The 25,521-nt window shown below is 51.4% G+C and overlaps 7 protein-coding genes and 1 pseudogene across 8 annotated transcripts; all 8 read left to right on the plus strand.

Moving 5' to 3' along the window:
- Window positions 1-660: 660 nt before the first annotated feature.
- Window positions 661-2,136, plus strand: TEOVI_000213900 (guanosine monophosphate reductase, putative; the record flags this gene model as incomplete). The annotated part of the gene is made up of 1 exon (XM_067225251.1): window positions 661-2,136. One exon carries the CDS (start codon window positions 661-663, stop codon window positions 2,134-2,136), a length of 1,476 nt encoding a protein of 491 aa, XP_067081352.1.
- Window positions 2,137-3,296: 1,160 nt separating this feature from the next.
- On the plus strand, window positions 3,297-5,201 carry TEOVI_000214000 (uncharacterized protein; the record flags this gene model as incomplete). Its single annotated transcript, XM_067225252.1, has 1 exon — window positions 3,297-5,201. The coding sequence occupies one exon, from the start codon at window positions 3,297-3,299 to the stop codon at window positions 5,199-5,201; it is 1,905 nt and encodes a 634-aa protein (XP_067081353.1).
- A 454-nt stretch (window positions 5,202-5,655) lies between these two features.
- On the plus strand, window positions 5,656-7,839 carry TEOVI_000214100 (cell division control protein, putative; the record flags this gene model as incomplete). The annotated part of the gene is made up of 1 exon (XM_067225253.1): window positions 5,656-7,839. The coding sequence occupies one exon, from the start codon at window positions 5,656-5,658 to the stop codon at window positions 7,837-7,839; it is 2,184 nt and encodes a 727-aa protein (XP_067081354.1).
- A 363-nt stretch (window positions 7,840-8,202) lies between these two features.
- TEOVI_000214200 (Putative methyltransferase, putative) lies at window positions 8,203-9,309 on the plus strand (the record flags this gene model as incomplete). Its single annotated transcript, XM_067225254.1, has 1 exon — window positions 8,203-9,309. One exon carries the CDS (start codon window positions 8,203-8,205, stop codon window positions 9,307-9,309), a length of 1,107 nt encoding a protein of 368 aa, XP_067081355.1.
- Window positions 9,310-9,699: 390 nt separating this feature from the next.
- TEOVI_000214300:pseudogene lies at window positions 9,700-10,680 on the plus strand (annotated as a pseudogene). The gene has a single exon. A coding segment is annotated over exon 1 (981 nt).
- Window positions 10,681-11,809: 1,129 nt separating this feature from the next.
- Window positions 11,810-13,024, plus strand: TEOVI_000214400 (uncharacterized protein; the record flags this gene model as incomplete). The annotated part of the gene is made up of 1 exon (XM_067225255.1): window positions 11,810-13,024. One exon carries the CDS (start codon window positions 11,810-11,812, stop codon window positions 13,022-13,024), a length of 1,215 nt encoding a protein of 404 aa, XP_067081356.1.
- A 1,359-nt stretch (window positions 13,025-14,383) lies between these two features.
- Window positions 14,384-16,993, plus strand: TEOVI_000214500 (uncharacterized protein; the record flags this gene model as incomplete). The annotated part of the gene is made up of 1 exon (XM_067225256.1): window positions 14,384-16,993. One exon carries the CDS (start codon window positions 14,384-14,386, stop codon window positions 16,991-16,993), a length of 2,610 nt encoding a protein of 869 aa, XP_067081357.1.
- Window positions 16,994-23,728: 6,735 nt separating this feature from the next.
- TEOVI_000214600 (uncharacterized protein) lies at window positions 23,729-25,318 on the plus strand (the record flags this gene model as incomplete). Its single annotated transcript, XM_067225257.1, has 1 exon — window positions 23,729-25,318. One exon carries the CDS (start codon window positions 23,729-23,731, stop codon window positions 25,316-25,318), a length of 1,590 nt encoding a protein of 529 aa, XP_067081358.1.
- Window positions 25,319-25,521: the final 203 nt, after the last annotated feature.

Genomic DNA, 25,521 nt, shown 5'->3' on the forward strand with positions numbered 1-25,521 from the left:
GGGGGGGGGGGGGGGGGGGGGGGGGGGGGGGGGGGGGGGGGGGGGGGGGGGGGGGGGGGGGGGGGAGCCGTCACGCATTTGCTTCCTTCTTTTATTGCTTCCTAGTGTTGGGCGTCAACTTTTGCCCCTGCACCATTTCCGCCGTTCCCTCCACCACATTTTTCTTTTTTCTGTTTGTTTCGATTTGATTCCGTTGTTGCTTATGTTGCACTAACTGTTTTTTTATTTCCCCCCTTTTGCTGCCCTATACGTGTACCAAATTGCACCTTATAGCGCCTTGTCAAGAGAAAGTTGCGCGGGCATGCGCCAGCCGGTTCCCACACACACACTTGTGAGCGTTACTGCTGGGCTGTACACGAGGAATCATTCGCTTTTTTCTCTCTTGTTTTCCTAGCGCGGAGCAACACCACAAACTGCTGTAGGTGTTTTTCTCTTATTCGCCCTTCTGCGTCATTTTGCTACGCACACAATGCCCTCACTTGTCTGCACTATACTACTTGAGCGCATATCCCGTGTGTAGCACTTTCGAAACTTTCCCTTTTTATTCAATTTGTATTTTCCCCCTTGTTTAAGTTTTTTAAAAAAGGATTTATCGCAAACTTTGTCGAAGATCGGTCTATTAATACGTATATATACATACGTTAACTGCATATCGCTTAAATGTCCTTCAATGAATCGGCATCCATTCCCACAGGTCTCACGTACGATGATGTCCTCATAATCCCGCAGCACAGCCGGGTGACCTCCCGCAAGGAGGTGAATACCACCACTCGACTCTCGCGTAATGTAAAACTCAGCATTCCTATCGTTGCCAGTAACATGGACACGGTGTGTGAACAGCGGATGGCGGTCGCCATGGCTCGTGAGGGGGGTATTGGTATTTTACATCGCTTTTGCAGCATTGAGGAGCAGTGCGCGATGCTGCGGGAGGTGAAGCGCGCACAGTCCTTCCTTATTGAGAGCCCCCGCATAATTTTGCCTCACGAAACGGCTCGTGAGGCATGGGAGGGGTTGAACTGGAAGGGGCGCGTGGGTGGCGTGGGTTGCCTATTGGTTGTGAACTGCAAGAATGAGCGCAAACTGTTGGGCATAATCACCAGACACGATCTTAAACTCGCTGACGAGAGCACGACAGTGGAATCACTAATGACGCCCGTAGACAAAATGGTGGTTTCGACGAATACATCCATATCGCTGGAGGAGGTAACGCACTTGATGCGGAAGGGGCGCACGGCAAACGTTCCTATCGTTGGGCAAAACGGTCAGTTGCTGTACCTTGTGACTCTCTCTGATGTTGTGAAGTTGAGAAAGAACAAACAGGCGTCGCTTGACTCCCGTGGTCGCCTCCTTGTCGGGGCTGCCGTGGGTGTGAAGAAAGACGACATGAACCGCGCCATCAGACTCGTGGAGGCTGGTGCCGATGTTCTTGTGGTCGATATTGCACACGGACACAGCGATCTGTGTATCAATATGGTAAAGCGCCTTAAGGGGGACCCGCGCACCGCTAGTGTGGATATTATCGCCGGGAACATCGCGTCAGCCGAGGCTGCGGAGGCGTTAATTGATGCTGGTGCCGATGGGCTGAAAATTGGTGTCGGTCCTGGGAGTATTTGCATTACCCGCCTCGTTGCTGGCGCCGGTGTGCCTCAACTAAGCGCTGTGTTGGCATGCACGCGGGTGGCACGTCGCAGGGGTGTACCTTGTATTGCCGATGGTGGACTGCGGACGTCCGGGGATATCAGCAAGGCGATTGGTGCTGGTGCTGACACTGTGATGTTGGGAAATATGCTCGCTGGAACGGACGAAGCTCCGGGTCGTGTGCTCGTTAAGGATGGGCAGAAGGTCAAGATCATTCGGGGGATGGCGGGATTCGGTGCCAACCTAAGCAAGGCCGAGCGGGAACGAACTCAGGATGAAGATGTCTTCTCATCTTTGGTCCCTGAGGGTGTGGAGGGGAGTGTGGCGTGCAAAGGGCCCGTTGGGCCAATCGTTCGACAGCTGGTAGGTGGTTTGCGCTCCGGTATGTCATACAGCGGTGCCAAGTCGATCGAGGAGATGCAGCGGAGGACGCGTTTCGTGCGCATGACGGGCGCTGGTCTGCGTGAGAGTGGAAGTCACGGTGTTGCCAAACTTTAAACGTGCATAAACCTATTCACTTTGTGGTCGCCGTTTCAGCACGATCGTCGGATATGCGGTTAAAAAAAAAAACTTGGTACTTTGTTTGTTTTTCCCCGTACTTGCAATACGTTGTGGCGTTAGTGGTTATTAGGAAGCGTAAGTTTTCTCTTTCCATTTTCTGTGATTACGTAAATATGCGGTTGGTGTGCTATAAATTTTCCTGAAACGATATCCTACCCCTCTGGCAACACGCACTGGATTGGAGGGTGGTGAATCCGCCTGTTGTCACCCAGCAGTTAGTAAGGTAAAACGAAGGGAAAGGGAAAAAGAACATATGGAGACGAAGAAAAATCCTCTAGATGAGGGTCGTGGATTTTCTTTCTTCCCTTCTTACCTGCCCTATAATTAGCGCTTTCCAACCTTTTTATGTTTCAACTTTTCTACTGCGGTTTTGGGTTGTGTACCATTTGTTGATGCGTGGGTGGTGAAATTCGGCTTACGGAGGATGTGTGCCCGTACGTTGCGATTTATCCCCCTGTTTTTTCCTGTATTCTGTGGTCGTTCGTTACGGTGCTGGACCACAGCTACCACCGGTTAGTGACACTTTGCACCGGAAGGCTGGGGAAAAGAAGAAAAACAAGGAAAATAGCGACCACCTTCATTTAATGTTCAGCTAAGGAGAACTTATTCAATGTAGCTTTACATATATATATATATATATATATATATATATACAACACAATCATATGCGGGAAATTGTTCCTTTAAAAAAAAAGATCAGGGGTAGACAGGGAGGAAAACATGAACGAGAAAGTAATAGGATTGTTGAACGAAGGACAGATATAGCGATCATGGTATAGAGAGTTTAAAGTTGGAAACCTCGGAGTATTCCGAATCATCTCGGTGTCGGACGTGGCTTTTGCCGGAGCGGCCGGGTGAGGTATGTCAAAATCAAATAAAGAAAGGCATCCACAACCTTATGCACAAGCTGTCGGTCTGGCGCAGGTTGTTTCTCGTGGTTTCCCCTTCCTTTCGTTCTTTTCTCGCCTTTGCTCTTTTTCGTCTTCTGCATTCTCTTATTTGTTTCTAGCTGGCAAGTCCACGAGTTCCAGTGACAGCAATGCGGTTTTCCAAGGGAGAAGAGACGTTGATTAAACACCGGCTACCAGACTGGCAGAATGAAATCTGTGTTTGATATTGCCAGAAGTCATGTCACGTTTCCTGTTTCGAGGGACGGCACAGCGTTACGGCGGGTGCTGAAGGACTGGCTGGACTACACGGAATGCCAGTCACTTCAAGCGAAACCAGCCTTCCCCGCGGAGCTATGCATCACGGTGCACCCCTCAGTTAAATCGATGTCACGTGTTTACACTCAAGGTGACCCCAAAATGAGTGGGGAAGTCTGTCGTCGACCAGGAGAGGCCGCGTCGCTTAGCTACACGAAGCGCGTTCGATTGTTGCTGTGGTCAGCGGTGCTTCCCTGGGAAGTGCAACGCGGGCTCTCCATGAGTGTGCTCGAGCCTCCGGGAAATGGTGGAAGCGTGCTTGGGGAGGTCGGTGTGCGACACGGACTTGGCGGCAGTGGGGGGGCCGTCGACGGTGGGAGCGCGGTTGCGACTAAGGGGTGGAAAGAAGTGGAAGACTCACTTGGAGTGGTAACTGACCCAACCACCGGTACGGCTGCTGATTTTGTGAGCGGTCCACAGTGCTCAACTCTTGGCGCTTCCATTATCCCGGGCATGCTGTTCGTCATGAGTCCTGAGTCCGCGGCACAGGGGCTGTGCTTTTGGAGCGGGGCTATTCGCCAGCCTATCGACATCGCCTTTATCGCCCCTGTGGAGCCACCTGCGGCGGACACACCATCCTTCAGCGAGCTGCGACAGAGACGACTGCAGCTTTCGTTAGAGGGCTACGATATTTCCCGCTTCTTCCCTGATGGTGAGTTGGAATCTCCCACGGTCACGTTTGCAGTTCAGTCCCACTCCTACCTTGACCCATTTCCCGACTGTGAGCAAAGAGACCAACAGGTTGGCTGCGGTAGCAGTAGAGAAAGAAACAAAGGTATCGAGGACAGCAGGAGATATACAGCGACACCCGAGGGCGTGGGGAGGGGAAACGAGAACGTTCGTTATGTGTTGGAGACAAGGCGGAACCTGTTGCGAGATAGTATAAGAAGCGCCCTAAGGGAATGTCGTTGCACCCATGGTGGGGTGGTTTGGGCCTCTAACACGGGGTGCGCCGCCGACGGCAATCCAACCGGTACAGGCGAGTGTGACGTTGAGGTTACCATTTCGTTGACACTTTCCGATGAACTCAAGGAGGATTTGCGTGAAAAGGCACGTTTGTACACAAATTACGTCGTACCACTGGAGGGGCATGTACGTCGCCATATCAAATGCCTCAGTGGTATATCCCCGCATCCAAAAGGCGATGCGACTGACGGAAGCGACGCGCTACAGCAAAAGGGCACTGAGGCTGTGTGGGGAGAAGAGGGCTGTGTTTGTACAAATGGAAGCGCCCCTTTTGTTGCTCCACCGCCCATTATTAAACCTCCTCTTCCAGTTAAAGTGGGCACGCTCGCGTCCACCCGCCCGCGGTCCCCAATGCTGGCAGATGAGGCTGAGGGGAGACCAACCCGTCTTGCACCAAGTGTATTTGGCAAGCACGATGCTCCGGCACTTCAACGTGCCCAGCAAGAGTGCAACCAACTTATTAGCGCCAGTGCCCTCGCTCGCATCCCAAACACATCACCGCGTGCCCCAGAGATTCCCCCCATTGACTACGAAATATTTGATCTCTGTCTCCGTCTAGGCCTCTGCCAGTCTGAGGCTATTTACTACTTTTATGGACGCATTATGCGTGAGTGGAGTAAAGAGTTGCGGAGGCTACGTGCTGCGAAGTCCCACGGTGAGGGTGGTGTGAATGATGGGAATGATATGGTTCTCCGTGAGGAAGATGTTCATCGCATGTTGCGTCTTGTCCACGACCCCTCGCTACAAGTTCCACCTGAATTATCGGCATGTGTTGAGGCTGTCGCGAGTCTGCGCAAAATAACGAACGAGGTTGGGGTGCCGGTAGTGTAGGTGCTTCCTGATGTAGGTCTCGACGGTGTGTGTGTGTGTGTGTGTTGTGAGGGAGGGGTATGGGAAGAGATGAGAGTAATAATGGGTGGCAAACAGCTCCCAGGAAACGGAGGGTGAACGTGTCAGTATTTCGGTACATATTCATGTTCCCAAATGGCCACCGTCTACCTTGTGCCGTTACTTTTTTCCCCCGACGAGATGCTGTGGTGTTAAGTTAATTATCGTACCACTTACGTCCTTCAAAAACTACTGCGATGCCTCTGTTGAGAGTTTTTTTCCCCTTATCCATTATGCATGAGACCAATCTTCCCATATCACACTTCTTTTTCTTCCTTCTTTCCTCTTCCCCTTTGCATCTCCCTCTCTCTTCGTCATGCGGTTGTGGCATTGATGGTGGCGGTCCTACGACGGGAAGAAGCAGGGGGTTGTACCGTGGAGGATTGGCTTGGAGGAAATGACGCGCCTACACTTCAAGGGAGGTGCGTGGACAAACAGTGAAGATCAGGTACTCCGTGCGTCTCTTACGGTGTATGGACTGCAGAACTGGGAACGCGTGGCCTCAACGCTGGTAAAAAAAACTGCAACCCAGTGCCGGGAGCGCTGGGAAAATTTTCTCGACCCTCGGCTAAACATTAACGAAGCGTGGACGGCGGAGGAAGAGGAGAACCTTGTCCAACTGCAGTCGCTCTTTCCAAACCAATGGAGTCTGATATCTCAAGAAGTGTCACGTCGTTGTGGTATGAACAGGCCGGCGTGGTTGTGCGAGGAGCAATATCACTCCCTGCTTGACGCACTAGAGTATAGGCGGCAGCAGGAGTCCAGCGAGTCCAGAAACAGTGCTTCCCTTACCTTAGGAGAGTTTCTTGAGGAGCGCAAGCGGCAGCGCGGGGTCCACAGGGGTATCGAGACGCGCACCGCTCGTCCAGACGCTGTAAACATGGAAGCGTCTGAGAAGGAGATGGTCGAGTTTGCCATGAGCCGATTGGCCAATCAAGATGGGAAAAAGGGGCTGCGCAAAGAGCGCAGGAAACAGCTGGAGCACACAAGCTTCCTGGCTAAACTCCAAAGTAACCGCGAGGCTATCGAATCCGGCACGTTGTCGGCCAGGGCGAAGAAGCGGATGGAACGAGCCATGATGGAGGATCGTTCCGGACCGAGTGAGGCATATCTTGTGGACAGCATTACGGAGGACATCGGGGAAGGCGGTGAAGGTGAAGAGTCAATTGCCTCGACAAAAGGAAAATTTCAGCCAATCGATCTTGGCACAGACAAAAGGGCTGCTGGGATACAGCCGAAACAGCGCGTTCTTGTCAAGGAGCTTCGCAGCACCGTTGACTCAGATGCAGGCCTACCGCCGCCGAAAGGTGCGTCGTCTACCGGTTTAAACTTGAACTTGTTGCGTGTTGCAAGCGCCGGTGCAGCTTCCCTCACACCACAGTTGGAAAATAATAAGGTTGTGGCTTCACTCGAGTGGGTGTCTAAGAGCACCGGCAGCGGCTGCAGTGTTGGTGAACCTAGAAGTGATGCTGACCCGTCTTCCGTTGGTCACGAGCGTGTGGATCTTGACGATCTTTTTGCCTCCTTGCCACGTGTGGTTGATGAATCGCGCAAGCTCGTCGCTGGAACAGAAACAAACATCGATACTTTGTTCGGTGACCTTCCAGACCCATTTCCTGGCAACCATGAAGCAGAGGAGGGGCTCAAGGAGGTACCATCGGCTCCTGCTAGTGAAGACTTTGGGAGGTCCTCGTCGCGCCCCTCAGTGGGATCAGTCGGCGACACGCCAGTTCTTTTGGACTTCACCTCACCGAGTGGTCGCACCCTTCTTGGTGAAGCAAAACGGCGCGTCGCGGCCGTAGGACGCCACATGTTTCTTCACAGCAAAAGGAGCCGTGGCGACAGTTATGAGCAGTGCCAAGGTGTGAACGAGGTGGTGAATGATGATTTGGGCGATGGAACCACAAGGCAACTTGTGTACGCCCTCATTGCGAATCAGCTCGGTATAACAACACAACTGCTGCTGCATGGGAGTGCTGCTCGAAAAGGGTGTGTGAATGGTCCTGGAGCGATCACGCAACAAAGGAAGGGCGTTGGTGCTGCCTCCCTGGGGTTGCGAAGGGGTGGAGGTGTGCTGGATGAGCAGGTCTCTAAAGTTGCAGAATGCCAAGAGGAGTCTGACCCTGATCTATGGAGATCCGTGAAAGCGAGTGAAGCCATCATCCAACTTGACAATCAGTTGCACCAGCAAAGGGGGCAGGTCGAAGCGCTCGTCTCGGAGTGTTCGGAGTCGGTGGGGTCAGGAAAGCCGGGGGTAAAATGCCCTGAACGTATAATAAGTGTTTGCTTCTCGCCCCGCTCCGGTTATACGTATGTTTGCCCCACTGCGTCCGGCACTGCAGCGAAGTACGGTGCCAAGGGTTACGGCTGCGGCATACATCGGTTGGTCCAGAGCATTTGCCTTTTTTGGAGTGAACGGCTGCGGGAAGCACAGAGAAAGCTCATCTTTTACACTGAGGTGCGCAGGGCAGAACAAAGGGAAATGAAGAGGCGGCTTGAGTGTGTCGCTAGCCAGTTGGAGGCAGTGGAGCAGAAGGAGCGCACCCTGCAGGAAGAGTTCCGCAACAAACAGGTCAGCTAATGTAAGGCAGGTGCAGTAAGCTCGTGTGCGGGAAGTGGTACATGTAAGTGTAAATGGGCTGCATTGCCTTTGGTTGTTGCGTTCGGTGGACTGAGTAGATTAAGACCCATCCGCCGTCTCGTTAGTTAGGTTTGCCTAAAGAAGAGTTGTTTAATTGCTAACAGCATGTTGAGAGAGACTCACTGGTCCTTTCTTTTGAGGCCCTCAGTCCGTCAGCGAGTCCCGCAGCCGGCACCACTAAACACTCCTCGTGTGAAGAAAGGCTGCTTCATGTTCGGGTATAGTTTGTTCGAAGGGTATTTCCTTTGGCCTCATCTCTCTCTGTACTTATCCTACGTAGGCCGTTAAGGCTTCTCACAGTTGATGCTCCAATGGGTCGTGAAAGAGGTGGAAGGGCCGTTTGGCAATATAGCCACTATACATTGGGCCGTGCCAGAAGGGCAGGACGACGGTGAGAGCAGCGACAACACCGCGGAGTCTCAGAAACTGCACCACAAGGTGGGACAAGGCGGGAAAGTCCAACCCGAATTGCAGCACCTCCTGGAAGATGCAGAAGACCAACTCGGTGCCGTGTTGTGGAACAGCAACTCAGTTGCGATGGGCCACCTGCAGAAACACGTCCTCCAGAACCACGACAAGGCGTGTCATGTGGTGGAGCTCGGGGCGGGGGTCGGCTGTTTGGGTATTGGGCTCGCGATGGCGGGTGCGCGCGTGGTAATCACTGACATGAAGGAACTTGTGCCACTCATGGAAAAGAATATTGAGTTAAATAAGGAGAGAATTCTCTCACGAAGCAATGGAAAGGGAAGTTGTGTTGCAATGACCTGGAGGTGGGGTCCGCCGCCTCTGGTGAAGCAAAAGCATAATGCTAAGCGGGTCAAAATTAATAATGCGCGGCAACATTCTTCAAATGCAGACGTGCCGAGCGCACAAAACGAGAGAGGGCGCTCACCGTACCTCTTACCCTCTCCCGCATTCGTCGAAATGCAGCGGTTGCTCGATCATGTAGACCTTGTTGTACTCTGTGACGCCCTCTACGGAAACCCGAAAAGCTGGCCACAGTTGTTATATACGTTGTCGGAAATACTAGCAGCGAACCCTCGTTGTGAAGTGATAAACTTTTGTGAGCAACGAGTGGATGATGTGGAAGGGGATTTCTTGAATCTCCTCCAGCAGGAGAATGCGAAGTTGCCACCACCTGCCAACAGTGCGGTGGGACCAGAGGGAAACGAAACAATGGAGGAAGCGCTATTGCGGATGCGGGGGTCATACAAATGGTCGACGTCAACAGAAGTCGTTGGGGAGGGACCGAGCGATTTGGGTATGCCCGTCCGAGTAACACGCATTAGTTGGGTGCATCGTAGTGGAAAATGGGGGACAGGTGCTTCCACCGCCTCGCGTGATGTGGTTGTTGATGGTGCCGATTTAGGGAGGAAAAGTGGGGGGCGTAAGCGAGAGCGGACTCGATAGTTTTTTACTTAGCTGCTTCGGTGAAGACTGTCGTCTAAAACCTGAAAGAGTGCAAGAGAAAGAGAGGTGTTAACAACTGACCGCAGTAACCTGGCGCTTATAGCGTTTGCGCTGTAGCTGAGCGTGCATGCAACCCTTTGTATCCGTTACCCACGTGCCAACGCAACGTCCACTTAGGTTGACACCTCACTTTAATTTACTTCACTGCCCTTATTATAGCTGTTGTTTAATTTTTCTCTCCTACTTAACTTTCGAGGCCTTACATTCGTTAGATTCGAGAGGAACAACGGCGCTGGCTGTTGGAATCATAGAAAAAAGATAGATTTAAGCCTATAAACCCACGCGCACATATACACGCGCACCTAGATACTCTCTTTAAAGGCGGCGTTGATGGCGGCACTACGCTATTTCCCGTGCCCGTTATTCCCCGGTGAAGTTGAGGATTTTTATTGCACAAACTGCCACACCTCTTGTAGTGCCTTGTCCCTCTTGGTTGGACCACACACCGGGCACAGTCGCATTCCGCTTTCTCTGGCAACGCAATACTTTCCCTCCGCGCTTCTTCGTAATGCAAACACCCTCCTTCAACGTTTACGGGATGAATATGAGCAACCAAGGGCAGAGCACATGCTGGCCCTTGGCAGGGCGCTGGAGCACCTGAAGCAGCAGCGAGAACAGAAGTTGAAGGGGCTGCAGGAACTCAGGCGCGACGTGTTGCTCATAGACAAGGAACTGAACGCTGTTGAGCAGAGGCGTGTTGCAGCGATTTGCCATTGGTCACGCAAGCGCCAGAGTTTTGCTGATGAGGCGCGAAAAATATTGCACGGTGCAGACACCCTAGCGAAGGCGGCGGGGCTGAGGGATCCAACCAGTGATGAGGTAGCAGAGGAGAAAAGAACGATTAATGCTGAAGCTCGGCAAATGATCGCAAAGGAGTTGGAGGATGTGCGGAAGCTGTTGTCAGAACCATTGGAGTTGCTAAGCAACGAGATGAAAAACCTGTCGCAGGAGCTGAGCGTTGAGAGGAATTGTTGCTCACTGGAGGGTAGTGAAAGCGATGATGAAGCCATGCGATTCTTTTACGCGAAAGACATGACGAGGCGCAGCATGGGCACGTGTGGCATAGACACGTTGCCGACGTCCGACACTCGAGTTGTGCTGGATGAGCTGCTTACTTCTGGACCGGGAAACGCGACGCCAAGCGGTTTGAGCGACCCTTTTGGAAAAGAGCTCGTTGAGGCGGCGAGCGAGTGCGGTAGTGTTGGCAGTAGTGTATCGGCTAACGAGCGCTGTCGATGGCGGGACAATATGAAGCAGAGGGAGCGGCTTCTACACGAAGGTCTCAACCGTTGTTTACTTAACCGCATTTAACGGAAACAAAACATCGGGTTCTCTCATTTCTTCCCTGATGGAAAAGGACACGGTGGGTTGTACGGCAGGGAGGAACTCACACCAGCACGAATCTTGTCGGTTCTGTTTCCAACAGGAAAATACGTTTTTTTTCTCTTTTTTCTTCGGAGACGGTACAAATACACTATCATGGGGCACGGCGGTATGGCTTTTTGCCCACTCTTACCGCGGGCTTGTGAAGTTTCACCCCCCCCTTTACCGTAAGGCCCTCTATACTTCCGCCTACTTGTGTTCACCGCCAAATGATTTATTGAACTGGCGCCCTCTCCGCTTTGCAGTGCTTTGCAATATGCAACAACAATGGTGCTCTTTTTCAATCCTATCTAGTTTCTTTACGGCAGTTCCCCTAGTTATTTTACATTTGAAACTTTCTTGAACCTCCATTTCCGACACCTCACAACAGTGTGTGAGAAATTATGGGATCTGATGCATGGTCCTAATGTCGGCGACGTTGCTCCAGAATGACCTTCGCTCCTTTTTCCCCCCTTTGAACGGCTGTCTACCTCAGCATATACGATGCTTTTTGCTGCAGCTAACAGTTTGATGTGATGAATTTTAAGCTTAGGACACCTTTGGACGCAGGGACCCTGCGATTGAAAACAGTGAAACTTGATCGATTCGTACACTGATTTCCATTTGTATTTTTTCCCATTCTACCCAAGTTCTTTCTCCTCCCACGAAAATGTGTCAAATCACCTACTCCCCCATATATCCATTTGTTTTGTGTTCAACTTTCCCTTTCCACGCGCCCATTAATGTGTCGGTTTGTGTATAGACAAATGTTCTCACATTCATTGGTCTCGAGATTCCAGGTATTGCTTCGCCACTGCGTACAGTTCGTTATATGAACTCCCATCTCTATTGTTGGTAAGGGGAATTGTGCACCGGTAGTGTGTTTTGCCGCGCCCGTATGTCATTATAAACCTCCGTCCTCTTATCTTTTGACTCGCTTTCTACCGTCAATCAAAACAATTCTCGGTGGTGTAGGGTGTTCTCGGCACGGTCGAGAGAAAGTAACGGGTACGGGGAGAACGTTCCGTTGCAGCCATAAGTGGACAACTCACGGGGCGCGTCGAATAGTGGATTACAAATGTTTCGCTGCACTGTGAGGCGTCGCATAGGAACAACGTCTACTATTCTGGCTAACTTAGCTCTCTTCGCGGCGAACGCCTTGAGTATACACGATGTGTTCGGTGTGTTATTGGTTGGCGGTGTCGTGTTTCGATTCATTTCTCTCGCAGCCAGCATATACGGTGACCGCTGCGTTGCCCGCGCGGCGTGTGCGCTTCCCGAGTTGCAGGAGGCACACGAGCAGTACAAAACCATCGTTGATCACCCGCGTGCTATTTTTTGGGAGAAGAAGGTTGCGGCGCAGAAACTAAAAAATGATCGTAATCGCATATTTCGTAGCCATCATGTTGATAACGTTCGCCTTGTCCTTCCCCATGCTGTCGCAGTTTTGATGACGTGGTACAGTTTCTGTTCTCCCGCGCAACAACTCAGTGACCACCTCGCCGTCGTTTCCGTTACATCTCCTCTGTCATTCCGACTAATGGGCACAGTGGTTGACCCCACTCTTTGTTTCGCTGCCACCCTCACACTCATCAGCATACGGGACCACTTGCAGCGACGCATGGGCTTCAGTGACGGATTGGACGCCTGGATTCGGCGAGGAAAGGGATATGTGACTGGAGCGTGGGGTGTTTTTACAGTCATTACCCTCTCCGCGCAGTTTGTCACAAGTTTTGCTGGCTTTCTCCCACCACATGTAGCACCCACCTGGTTGGGCATAAGCATAACGAGCTTGTGCAAAAGCATTCTGGTGAACCACACGGCGCCCATGCGCGCGCTCTTTCGCATTCAGGACTACCCGCCGAGTCACGGCAAACATGGGGCGACGTGCACTGCCGAAGTTCATGAGTATCGACTCGCCTTTACAGGCGTTGATGTGGAAGAGCGGCGCCATATGTGGCAGACCCAAAAGAAGGCGCTCGATTACGAATGCAACGTCCGTCTACACCGCTTGCTTAACCGTACGGGGCTTTTTGACAGCGTGGAAGAAGCGGAGCATGAGGCAGAAAGACTGAAGAAAAAGTTGAACATAGCGCGAACGAGGCGGAAGGAGCGGGAGCTGAGGGAACGGGGAGATGGTGAGAGTGATGGCGTGGCTCCCCCAGCAACTCTGGCTTTCAAAGAGGATGATGTGGGGCCCTCGGCCGATGAGGTGGCGGAGCGCCACTTTGATGAATTGCAGCTAAGGGAAAACGATCGGCGGCGCAAGAGACGGGGCCACGACGGCGGTTGAAGGGCATGGGTAGCCGACCGACGCGAGTGAACGGAGCGCGGGCAAACTGCGCAACATTGCGCTTCACCTCTTTTCCAAACGTTTTCTGCGCTTTGATTGTTATACTCAGCGAAGCAACAAATGCTTACCGTTGCAGGTCGTCTTCCTTCGGTTCCCTACTCTCCGTAGAAATCCATCCCTACCTCACATCCTCTGCTTTTTTGCATTTGGGCTCAAACTCCTTCCTCAATCCACCCCGTTAAAACCCTTGGTGAGAGCCTACCCTCTGTAGACGGCTGCGACAAATTGGGGCATTCTAGGAAGATGAGATACTAGCCCCTAGGAAAAACGCTGTATCTGCCGTACCTGATCCGATCTAACACGTGCCAATCGTTGAGAAACTGTCTAAAGCAAGGCTCACAGCATTGATGCCACTGTGGTTGCGCGACTTGGACCAGAAACATCATCTGGCCAACCCCAGAAGAACCCGCTAACAAATTGGGTCGTCTCGCTTCATTTGGCCCTTCCTCCTTCCCAAGCCCGACACAGTTCGAGACAGGCGAGGGGGCCCGGGTCGCAGCAGACAAAACGCCACGACCGCCCTCTCCTTCGTGTTTTACCAAAAGGATCACTTGTCACACGTACCAAAGCGTTGTTTTCATTCTCTGACACTGAGGGGAACGGGTTTCCTCACCATCTTCGGTGTCCGTTTTTTCTTTCCCGGAAGCTGGGAGAACAAGGATCCCGCAGCGCTGGCTAAACTGCCAGGCGAGCCTCGTGATCAAGACCCACGCCTCAAGGCGGACGCCGGGGTGGACGCATGATTGGTCGCCGAGGAAACGCGTATCCATGTAGTTTGGGGGAGCTTGGGCTACATTGGATATTTGGGGGGTGGGCTTTCCATTTGTTCCGGTGGTTCCTGGGCCCCGTTCGTCTCCTGGGAACTTGCACCCCTCTTGGCGGAGCGTCGGGCCGCGCGTTGCGGTGGTCGAGCCGTGTTTTATGATTATTGTTTTCGCTAGAGTTCGGCGTGGTATTATCGATATTAGATTTTTCTCTAGTAAAACTGTTCCGGAACGCATTACTGCGATATGGGGGCAATAGCGATTTTTTTCAATCAGCCCCGCACCCCTTCAGTATATGGAGTTTTTAGTGGGTGAGTGCGAAAGTGTGGTCGGCGTGAAGCTGCTACCGGCACAATCCTTCCCCTACTGGGAATGAAAGCGGTGAAGGGTTAATAGGGGGAAGGGTCACATCACCGGATGACTTGCTCCTTCTGCCTCCTAAATAAGTAATCGTTCCGCCTTGGTGTTTGTACTCGCATTCTCACCCCAATTTCACTGTTAAATTCCATCCCCAGGCACATTATTACAGGATAGCATGCTGATGGAAACGAAATTTCGCGGAGGATCCCCATCTCCTCCGTCTGCATGCACACCGGAACGCGGTATATGTACCACCATTGAGCCATTGGGTGCATTTGACGCAGCGAGAGTACGCGCTGCGCACTATTTGCCGACGTTCGCTGTTGCTGTGGAAGCTGCGTATCAATTCCTTCGCTTGCTCGGTGTAGGGAGTGTGGCGCGTCACATTCGGGTTGTGGCGGACCCGCGCGACCTAAACTTTCTGCTGGATCTGCTGTTTGAGCTCCCCCCATGCTGTAGTAGAGTCGAAAATGTTAAACAAATATCGCTCGAGGGCGACGACGCAATCGATGCCGCTTCCCTCGCGCATTTGACAGTGGTAAGTCAAGAGGTTAAGTTGCGAGTTAATGTCGAAGTTCTAGCAGAGCGCTCGCGTGCTGGAGTCCCCTCGCCCCCGCATCACGCATGCGTGCTCTACGAAGGTCGCTGGACCTCTTGTTCACCACTGAAAGGGAAAGACGTTTTGTCGGAAGTTCTTATCCCCATTGGAGAACGAGCTGAACAGTGGTGTCGATGTTCGTGTGCCGACCGCATCGCCAAATGTTCCTCACTGATCAAGTTACAGTGTGAGGTTATCGGCCTCTTCTGCAACATGCCTGTGCGACGCCGCATTGCACTCCAATCACGCGGGGGTTTCAACAATCGGATGCGAAGCGAACGGCAGGCAGTGGTTATGGTTGCGTATCGCGTGGCCGCGGAGCGGATCTTGGCACCTTTTTATCTCTTACCACAGGGAGGGGGGCGTCGGGCCACCTCAGTGTACCTTCGCCTAAGCGATGTCATCGCCGAGGGGGGAAGAGCAGCATACGATACAGCCAGTGTAGTGTTCATAGGGGCTTCAAGATCGGGCGATGGGGCGGGGGTAGATTCGTTGGTCAAACGGAAGCGCGAGTACGCCCACGCAGGTGGGGAATCGGAAACCCTTTCTACCGTTTACCGTTTGTTGCAAGCTTTCCTGCCGCACCTCAGCCAGTTGGCCGTGGCGTTGGGACTTGGAAACAACGCGGAAACTTTGTGCCTTCGAGAAGTTGTTGTAGCACGTGCCAAGTTTGCTATGGTGTATCATGCGCCGCATTGTGAAACGCACGTCGGTACCGGTCTCTGCAGACACGCTTACAATTGCCTTGGTTCCGTACTTATTTTGTCCGCGGACCCGGTCTCCGGTGAATGTTACGTTGTTGATGAACGGCACCGCGTGTACCGTCATTTGGCAACGCTCCCTAAATCACTGCATCCCCTATTTGTCTTCGTGGACGGGAAGCTGTTGGAGGGAAGGGATGCCCAGCTCAAACGGATGTTTCAGGCGGTCGTGCAGCAGCACGTTCCAGGTGTCGGTCGGATTCCCCATAGAGCAAACGGGAATAACCCCAAACGCGGCTCGGATGAAGATGACCTCCCCACCGTCAGAAAAGTTCTCACAAAAACCGAAGGTAAAGAGTCTCACAATGCAGTGGCCACTGGGGTGCGAGTGTCATTTTTGGCCAGACAGCTCGCGTCCACAGTTTCCGTCCCGGCAACAAGTCGCGCAATCGGGGGAATCAATGCCGCCGCTGCCTCGGTCCCCCGCCGGACGCCCTTCTGTCCATATACGTTGATGAAGCCAGTGCCCTCGGCTGATACCCTCCCGCGGGCCCGTACCGCCATGCCAGTTGCACCGAAACCGTCGTGCATTGTGCCCCGGATATTCCGTTGCCCCGTTGTTTGGAGGGGAGGGGAAGCTCCGGACGAGAACGAGCCGATTATTTGTCCGTTTCGTGGTAATCATTTTTTGGCGCAGTGGGATCGTAAGTTTCTCTTGCTTGACACGGGCGATGCAGCGGGATTGAACGACACTGCGTCGACAGAGTGCAATGAACAGCGGCTCCCATCCGCACGAGCAACAGCAACCGAAAGTCGACATTCGCCTATCCCCCCCAAGTTGTTCATCACAGATCAGCACGCTATTCATGAGCGCTTGCGCCTCGAATACTTCCTGGCCCACGCAGAGTCGTATGTGGAGCCGCAACCGTCTTTAACAACCTTCCCCGTAAAAATACCTCATGACATGCGGCATTGCGTTGCTGCTTATGAGGGTGCTCTCAAGCGTTGGGGCTGGCGCTTCTCACACAACACACCGCAACCAAATTTGGCTTGCTTTCCAGAAGCTACCATCGATTTTCCGGACACCCCATGTCCGAGGAAACTCTTTGATACCATTACACAATGGCCCTGTCTCACTTTGGAGGGGCACCGGCTTGTGCTAGACACCGTTTGTGCTCTTCGCCAAACGCTGGAAGAGATTGCAGCAGTTTTCCCTGCATCACATGTTTCCGCCCTCCGCGCCACGAACACCCCGGAGGGCGATAATTGTGAACGACACCGGCGCCACCACGAATTCAGAGTAATACCATCGGCTGTATTGCAGTTCTTCGTCACTCGCTCTTGCCGCGGTGCCATAATGTTTGGGGACCGCATCAAGGATGAGCACGCAAAACTGTTAGTTGATTCATTGAGGGCCGTGGGCCAGTACAGCGTCTGTTCTCATGGAAGGCCGTCTTTTGCCGTAGTCCGGCGCCGCGAAGGTTAAATGAACAAACCGGTATTGCATGTCCCTTTCGATCCTCTATACGTGCACGTTGGTGTTTGCCATAACTCACATTGCAACAGCGCAGCGAGCCGATGGCTTTTCGCATGCTTCCTCCTCCTTGTTTTTCTCCGTGCGGAATAAACTGCGCAGTGATGCGCGCCGATGTCGAAATAATGTCACGGAAACGGTTCGTGCGACGCCAACTTTGCTAATTTTATTTTGTGCGCGTTTTTTTTTTCTACATATTTAAGGGCAGAGTGCACCAGAATCGACCCTCGGTCCAGAGATATGCTCGATCCCAATCCCTTCTCAGCGTTTCGGGTGGGCGGGCGGTTATGACCGGAAGCCCTCATGAAGATGTTAATGTGTAGAGGTTTTTGGCGGAAGGTCAGTTTTCACGCAATGGTGAAACGCTCCCCACCCCTTGGTGCGAGGACGAAGACATTGGAGAAACGTGCCCCCAGCAGTGCATGCTGACTCGCGCTGCGGGAGAGAACAACAACACGTAGGAGGCGAACCTCGTGTGGCGAAGTGCGATTCAACGTGGCGGCGCGCACGAGCACAATCTAAAAAGGGGACCGACTACGCTTCTGTCCAAGGGGAACGGGTTACTTTGATGAGCCCCGACGAGTTTATTTAACAGCTGCCGGACAAGCGTGCGGTCAGGAAGGGAAGGAAAAGTGCCACGCACCGGGGTTGGGGTGCCGACACTCTCCTATTTGATCGAATCTCCCACTCTGAAAAACCCTGAGTGGGGAAATTAGACTTGCACCCTCGGTGGGGCGACGGATGTGCCCAGCCGTGTAACCGGGACGGCTCCTCCTAAATACCCCAAAACCTTGGGATCGAAACTGAACCATTGGCAAAGGTTGTGGACGCGGCGTCGAAAATAGGAAGTGTTCCGGCACCTCCCATACTGTTACTAATCATTCATTCCCCATACCTTACTAATGCCACCCAAAATGTTTGCCCATGAATGGGACCAGAGACTCAGCACCTTATTAGGTATTTTTGTGGGGCTGCGGGAATCTGCCAGGGTTTTCGAAATTTCCGTGGGTGAAGAAGCGACCTAGTGGGCAGCTCCGTTTCCCCGTTTTGATTAGTGTCGGATCGATGGCACCGTCGTCCTGTGCGTGTAGTGAGAATTCGCAGGGGAAAGGGGAAGTGACATTGAGGGTGTGCTTCCGCCAAATGGTTTCGTGCGCATCGTGGCGACAGCAGGCGACGCCGTCGCGAATGCACAAACCTGGGAACAGCGCGTGGGCAGCAGGGAAATCGCCGATGCGCATTGGTGGTATTGAAGGAGGAAGAAGGTGCAACCTGAAGGTGCTTGATCTTTCCCGCAATAAAAACTCTGCGTTATTGGAAGTGTGGTGAATGAGGTCGATTGCCGTCAACGGTTTCGAATGAGGAAGACGGCGGAGTTTGCGTTTAAGAAACTGTGCGTATCTACCCATCCTTCAACTAGCCACAGAGGGTGCGTGCTGGGTGTTAATGGGTGTGCGAACTGAAAATGTCCCAATGTTCCCCGTTGTTGTGCGTCTCTCACCTTCAAGGTTGGCTAATACGTTGCGTCCAATAGTCTCATTTCTCCTTGGAGCCCGCTCACCGCGAAACATGCAAGAGAGAACAAGTGAACCTTGACATTTCCGACTTCGAATGGTTGCCAGTTCCTTTACTTCCATCGCCGTGTGCTCGTCACCGGTGCTTGACAGAGCCGATTTTCCAGATTCAACTTTCAACGCACATGGAACTTGTGTCACAACGCGGTCGCGTTGCGTTTCTTTGCTTTTTCCCCTTTAGACTTTGTAACGGTAGAGGGTTGTCCCCAAATGATGTTTTCAAGTGTTCACCAATAGTCCATGCGCAAAATGGTGTAATTCCCACCGTTCAGTTCCTATTTTGTATTTGCACACACCTTGCTCGCATCATTAGTTGTGCGGTGGGGCTGGTGGTGAACCTTTGTTGGCAGAAAACAGACAACTGTACTTTTTGCCGTTCTTCCATAGAATATTGAAGCTTCCCAACTAACATTCGCGCCGTGAGTATGCTCCCCGCTCTCGTCACCGCTGTTGTCCTAAACGAATCCCTGCCATTATTGTGCTCATTCGCCAAATAGAATGTGGTTATGACTCTCCATTTCAGTTGGCCATAAAAACTTCCCTCACGCAGGCAACAGCTGGGAGGACGAGGCGAACTCCTGGCAGTTTCGCGCAGTTCCTTCACCTCCCCAGAGCAAAAGCCCCACACCACGGTCACACCCGCATCCATGCTCGCATTTCTACGTGGGTCTCCTGGCGCCCCGATTGGTACGTCTCATCGACGCGGTTCAGCCCATCTTCCTAGCCATGTTATTCGGGGAAAGTTAAATATAAACGTTCCTGTTCGTATCACTTTCCCTTCTCCCATCAATCGTCATCACTTCCACCCCGGTGTTGCCCAATAAGCAGAAAATAACAGTCAACAAAGGAGAATATCCATTCTCGTTGAAGCCGCCCCACCCTTCGCGTACTCCCTAAAATGGCTGTCACGGCTTTTCCCCTCGACTCCGCGGAAACACGCGTATTTCATATGCGGATACGAGAGTGTCGGTGGCTGTGTTCCTTCTCTTTGGAAGTTCTGTGGCCGTAGACGGCGAAAGGTTGAGTTTTAGCGACGGTGAACACGCACTTTTTGGTGCGGCAAAAAAGGGTCGAAATCGCTGTACGCCTTCACCCATGCGGAAACGAAATGCGAAACAGAGAAAGTGAGAGAGTGAAGGTACTGTCAAGTTGATGGAGTTGAGAATTTTGAGGGTTAGAAGAAAGGAGGAGGACGTTAATATCCGAGCCTTTCACAAAGGAATTACGATATTTTTGAAGCGCGTGGGGAATAAAGTGAAGAGGAGAGTTGAAAAGGTTGAGATACATTGGATACACGGCCGTAGGGACAGCAGGGCTTGTCGCAGGAAGGTTGGGCTTTTTTTTTTCAGCTTTATTAATCCAACAAGAATATCAACGCTTTCCGATAGTCCCCGGGACGCTTGTGTTTGTTGGCAATGGAGGAGGCGAAACTTATCTCGGTAGAGGATGCTCCTCGTCAGAGAATCAAGCAAGAAGTTTCCAAGAAAATTGGGTGATGTAAAGGGCTGGAGGGGGGTCTCTTCCAAAGGATCTTCAATAATTGGTGGAGGAGGAAATTTGGTTAAAATTTGGGAAAGAACGATAAAAAGTCTTCTATGTCCGTCTCCTTCACATCCCCGTGAGCATGTGGGAAGATTTGAGCAATGTGGATTAAAAAATGGGGCATCGTGCTTTTTCGTTACCGTAGCGCTAATCCAGCGACATAGCAACCACAGGCCTGAATTCCATAGCGACGACGTTACGGGAGTTGGTGTTACTTTCCCTCAAAAATTCCCACTACCAAAGGCCACAAACCAGTGGAGGAGCATGAAGAATCAGAAACGCAGCAGAGAAGTTCAATGGCTAAGTATAAAAGTATATTTTAAACCGGACATTTAGAGTGGAGAAGCTAAGGAAACAGATATGCGGTGTCGGAAATTATCCGACACTAAACATGTTTGAACGGAAATGCGGCTGTTTGAAACCGTAGCGTTCAGAAACCTACATAACACACACCACCGCAAGAAGCAAGGCGAGGACAAGAGGGAATGCGAACAAATTGAGGGGTGTTAGGACAAAGCTTTCGGCGACAGCCCCACTTCCAGTAAAAGATTACATCATCCGTCGTAAATTATTGTGGGGGCTTGGGAAAAAGGGAGAGTCAAATCTTCCCTCCCCACCACCACCAACAACAGGAGACAATTAGGGCATGTACCGAACACTTCAGCAATTCCATAAACAAGACCAACGACGACAATTTCACAATGAAATTGCGCAAAAAGACCATCATACGCAACGACTGATGCGGACAACGAGACCCTCCGAGGACTGCCTATCGACAACCCCACCCCACCAGGTATGCACCTTTCCAAATTGGATAACCTCACCCCACTTGGCACGCGCTAAACGCCCCACTAACATTTCACCACCGACACGGCGCCGCCCCGGTGGTGTCGTGCGGCGAAACGCCCTCAATGATGCGGGGGTTAAAAGAAAAATAAAGGTTCGATGTTTTCTTATGGCAAACCCGGGGCGCCGGCGCCGCCGTCTTTCATTTTTCGGAAGGCCAAACTTTCCGTTTCCCCAGAACTTTCACCCGCCTTAGGGCCCCCAGCACGCGTCCCCATAGCGCCGATGCAGTGGGCAAATCGGCGTCCGCCATCCAGGAAAAATCATGTCTCCGGAAGGCGAAGTCTTAAAGAGTAGGGTGTGGTGGTGTTTTCTTTGGAGGAGGCACTCCTTTTCGATACATCAGCAGTGAGGATTGCCGAGCGAAACGGGTGTGTGCTAGTGGGGCTCGAAGAAAGCGCTGAGTTATCGTAGGTAGCGGGTCTTTTTCAGCGTGAGCTCAAGGCCACATCTTCCGGGGGACGAGGCTGGTGACTTTTTTTTTATTTTCGCCCTCTGAACGTTGCGATGATCCGCTTCCTCTAAAACTGGAGGTGCCGGGCCCTAGGGCCACATTTGGAGTCGGATGTTCCTGGGGGTCGGGGCGATCCCCTTTAGGAAACCGAGGTATCGCGCATGAGGTACGGGTGTGGGTGGAAAGGCAGAGAGAAATGGAACAGGGGTCGGTGCAGGGGTCAGGTTCGATGTTGCTGGTCGCAGGACCGCCCCTCTGGGGGCACGGGATGTGTGATGGTCTCCGCCCGGCTGTGGATTTGCTCTCTTCGCAGAGGTATTATCGTCGACTGAGCGTGGCCTCGGGACGCGACTGTCCTTCAGTAGGCGGGCAGTAGTGGGAGAACAGGCGGTGGTGTGCTGCGCTATGGCCGATGCACCCCTTTAAATGAAAAGGCAGCTGTTTTCCGCCAGGGTCATTGTGTCTCGTTGCTGGCGAAGTTGAAGGTGATCCGTTCGAACAGGCTGACGTGTTAGAGGTAGTCTCCTTATCATATTGCTCGGAGGGTTGGGCACACGTCTGTAGTGAATGTGGGCATCAGCCGCGGTTACGCGGTGGCTGAACCCCCAAGATACACCGCGTACCTATTGGCTTTGCCGTTCTTGCGACCATTTTCCTTTTCGCGGCCGTGTGGTCTGAGGCGATTGCCTGTGGATTAATGGAGTTAGTAAGGGCAATGTTAGCTTATGCATATGAGCGTACAAAGAAAGTGGTCACGTAAACAGCTTTTTCAAGGGACAGGGAGCGGGTGGACCAGGACCTTCCTCTCCGTATCGCAGGTTTTAAGGCTTATAAAATTGTGGGAGTAGTTGTCTGAGAATCTTTTGTGTTTTTTGCGTTTTCGTTATTTCTTGGGGCAAGTGCGTGCTGCTCCCAGGAGTTTTTGGTGCCTAAAGATGTCATTACCGTGGGGTTTCCGACAACCCTCGTAAATATTTTGATGATCTTCATAATTTCCTTCTGCAAGACGTAAGGGGACCAGAAACGGACTATGGGGTGTTTGCTTTTTTGATTGATTAGCCGTATTTAGAAAAGCATGAGAGGGTTGCTTGCGATCTCCAATTTCTCCATTTGGTGTGCCAAGCGTTTGTTGGATGTATTTTTTCTTTATTTTGAAGTTTTTTGTTCTGGTATATTGGTTAAAATATCGGTGCGTTTCCACTATTCCTTATAACGGACCCTAAGTAGTATTTCACTTTTTGTTCCTTTTGACCACTGTACCGCTGTGTTTATAATCGAATGCTCCTTAAGCTAGTGTGTATGGGGAGTGTTGCTGTTTTTTTTTGTAATTACTGCATCATTGTTTATTTTTGTCAAATAGTGCATTAGGGGTTATTTCGGAATTTTTTGCGATAGAACTCCTTGTACTTATTTATGTTTGCCGTTCTGCCCCCGTGGGTAGTTGCACTGTCATTCTAACGTGGCACGTGAGTTTTCGAGAAGGTGTGTACCCTCGAGGGGGGTCATGAGTGCTACTTTTTTTTTGGTTCTACTGTTCATTAGCATCATTCTGCGCATACCACGGTTTCTAGTATGGTTTCCTCCACGTAACCCCCTTGAAGTGTGACCGTGAGGGGTGTGATGGTTCTGTTATTGTATTTTACCCATGGAACTAAATTTCCTTGGTGTGATTACCAGAGTGGGTGGTTTTACACTGGTCCTCACCACCATGATTTGGTGTGTCTGTGCGCATTTTTAAATGATCCCAACTGCTCTTTGTGAAGGTTGTTACGCCCTTGCTTCGCTATCGCTGTCGTGAACACTATTAGCAGCCGTTTCAGATTGTTTCCTATTGAGTGATGTCACCGCGTATAATTTTTGCTTTATTTCTGGACCTCACGAGCAAAGCACGCATGAAAGCGTATAAGTGATACAAAGCGCGTTTTGCGTGTGTATTTGTGAATCTCTCCGGTACTTAGTCGTTTGTATTGATTTTTTTCGTCATCCTTTGCTGGTCAGCGCTCTTTCTGTGACTTTTTTGGTACTCCTCTCCACTTATTCTGTCAGTATCATCTGAAAGAGCATGCTGTTTCTCGTTTTATATGATCATTGTCGTGCCCTTAAAAATAAAATCCTTTTAGCAATCTATCGTAGAAGATGTGCGTGTTACATCGCTGGAAGTGCCCTCGTTGATAGCACTTTAACTGTAATTCGTTAACATGGTCACGCATTGAAAACACTACCACTTGTCATCCTCAAACACACAAACAAACACATATAGAGAAAGTGAACATGCTGGAGAGGCGTGCGCTGATGAATGCAAACGTACACATCCAGGCGGATTTGTGTTGCAGGCGGTCAGATCTCGGTCGGTGTGTAATTCAATGTTTTGTGACACCGAAACGATTGTGCAGTACACGCTCACGTTCTAACACAACCAGTGGCACGAGGGACATAAGAATTACTGCAGGTGATGATACTGCAAACGCTTCTGCAACTTTGGGGATCCAACGCGGAGACAAGGATGCTGCTACCAGGGAAAGCTACGATGCGAGGGTCCAGTACAGCCACCACCAAGGCGCGGACAAGAGGGTTATGTCGAGGAAGGAGAGTTCCACGGCGTTTGGTGTTAATGGTACTGCAAAGGCTACCTCCCGTGTTAGCTATAGTTTGGATAGAAACCACATGGGAAATAAATTTCTGCGCAAGCTCACGGATCTGGAAACGGCTGGCTTAAGTCGACCGTCAGCCACGTCACAAGTAGCACGACGCCACAACCGTGCTGCGGAGCAAAAAGTTCTAGGTGAAAGAAAGAAGATGCTTGTTTTCCGCGATGTTGGTATGGATCTAGACAAACCGATACTGTCAAGGGATGTTTTCCTCGTCCTCAAGTATTTTAGGTATGGTATTGAATACGCGGTTGACAATGAGCTGGAGCGGATGCTACGTTACTTTAACGAACATGCCCTTAATGAGTTGAAGATAATCCAGAACAGTAAACTTATGAGGGGCCCTGCTGCCCTTAGCCAAAAGAAGGTCCGCACTGTGTGTGAATCTTTGGGGTTCGATACAGTACCCTTCTTTCCAACCCTAAAAGCGGCAAGGGTAAGTCAATACTGTTCCCTCAATGAAGAGGCAGAGAAGAGGCTGTGTATCTTGATGAAGCAAAAGACGTTTTTCAACAACACTGCTGAACTTACAGAGGAATCACTTGGCAAGCTATATTTGAATCGTTCTTTTGATGAAACGGACACTCAACAACTTACTGAGATCTCTAGGGTGATGTTTCGGCGACCTGCTGTAGTTATTTATTCACAATTGGGTCAGAAACTAGGCGCACAGGCCGATTTGGAGTGGCGGCGTCTTGCATATTCGGTGTTGAACCCCAAACTTCTCTCTTATCTTCCGAAAGAAAATGCAAAAGGTGAGGGACATGTAAACTCAGAAGAGGCCCAACATGGAAGGGGGTTGAGACGTTGCCGAAATGAAACCTTAGCATGCCCCGTTGACCGTAACATGCCAATTAGTGTGCTTTCACTTCGGAGCATGGATGTCTACAAGTATCGATGGGTGCACAAACTTTATGTGCGGCGGTTTGCAGGATCCTTGTTTCCCACGGCGACAGGTGCTGAAAGCTCTGACGATAGGTCCCTTCTCAATGGATTCATAACCTCGTCGTCCACGTTTGTTGGAAGTAAGTTGCTTGTACCGTTTTACAAATCGGTGGGCCTACGCAATTACCTTTCGCCCCATGTGATACTTGTAGACCACGAGGGTGTTATTCGGTGGGTGAGCGGAGGTTGTCCTGACGACTACGAGAAGGAGAGTTTCCCAACTCTCCTGAGGCAACTCGAGGACGAGTACCGCCTCGCGGCCAGGTAGTAATGTACGGTGAGCTGTTTTATGTCTCTCATTCTAGCACATAACAGGTAGGGTAAAATTATTATTACTTTTGTAATTCTTATAAAACTACGCGAATCATGTGGTAACTGTCTACAATTTAATAAAATGAACGCAAGGGAGCATACTTGGTGCGCCCTATCCCATCGAGGTGGTGCCATAATCGGTTTTTTTTTCCAGATACA

The sequence above is a fragment of the Trypanosoma equiperdum genome, assembly GCF_001457755.1.
Source record: "Trypanosoma equiperdum strain OVI genome assembly, contig: ctg_510, whole genome shotgun sequence".
NCBI classification, from domain to species: Eukaryota; Euglenozoa; class Kinetoplastea; order Trypanosomatida; family Trypanosomatidae; genus Trypanosoma; species Trypanosoma equiperdum.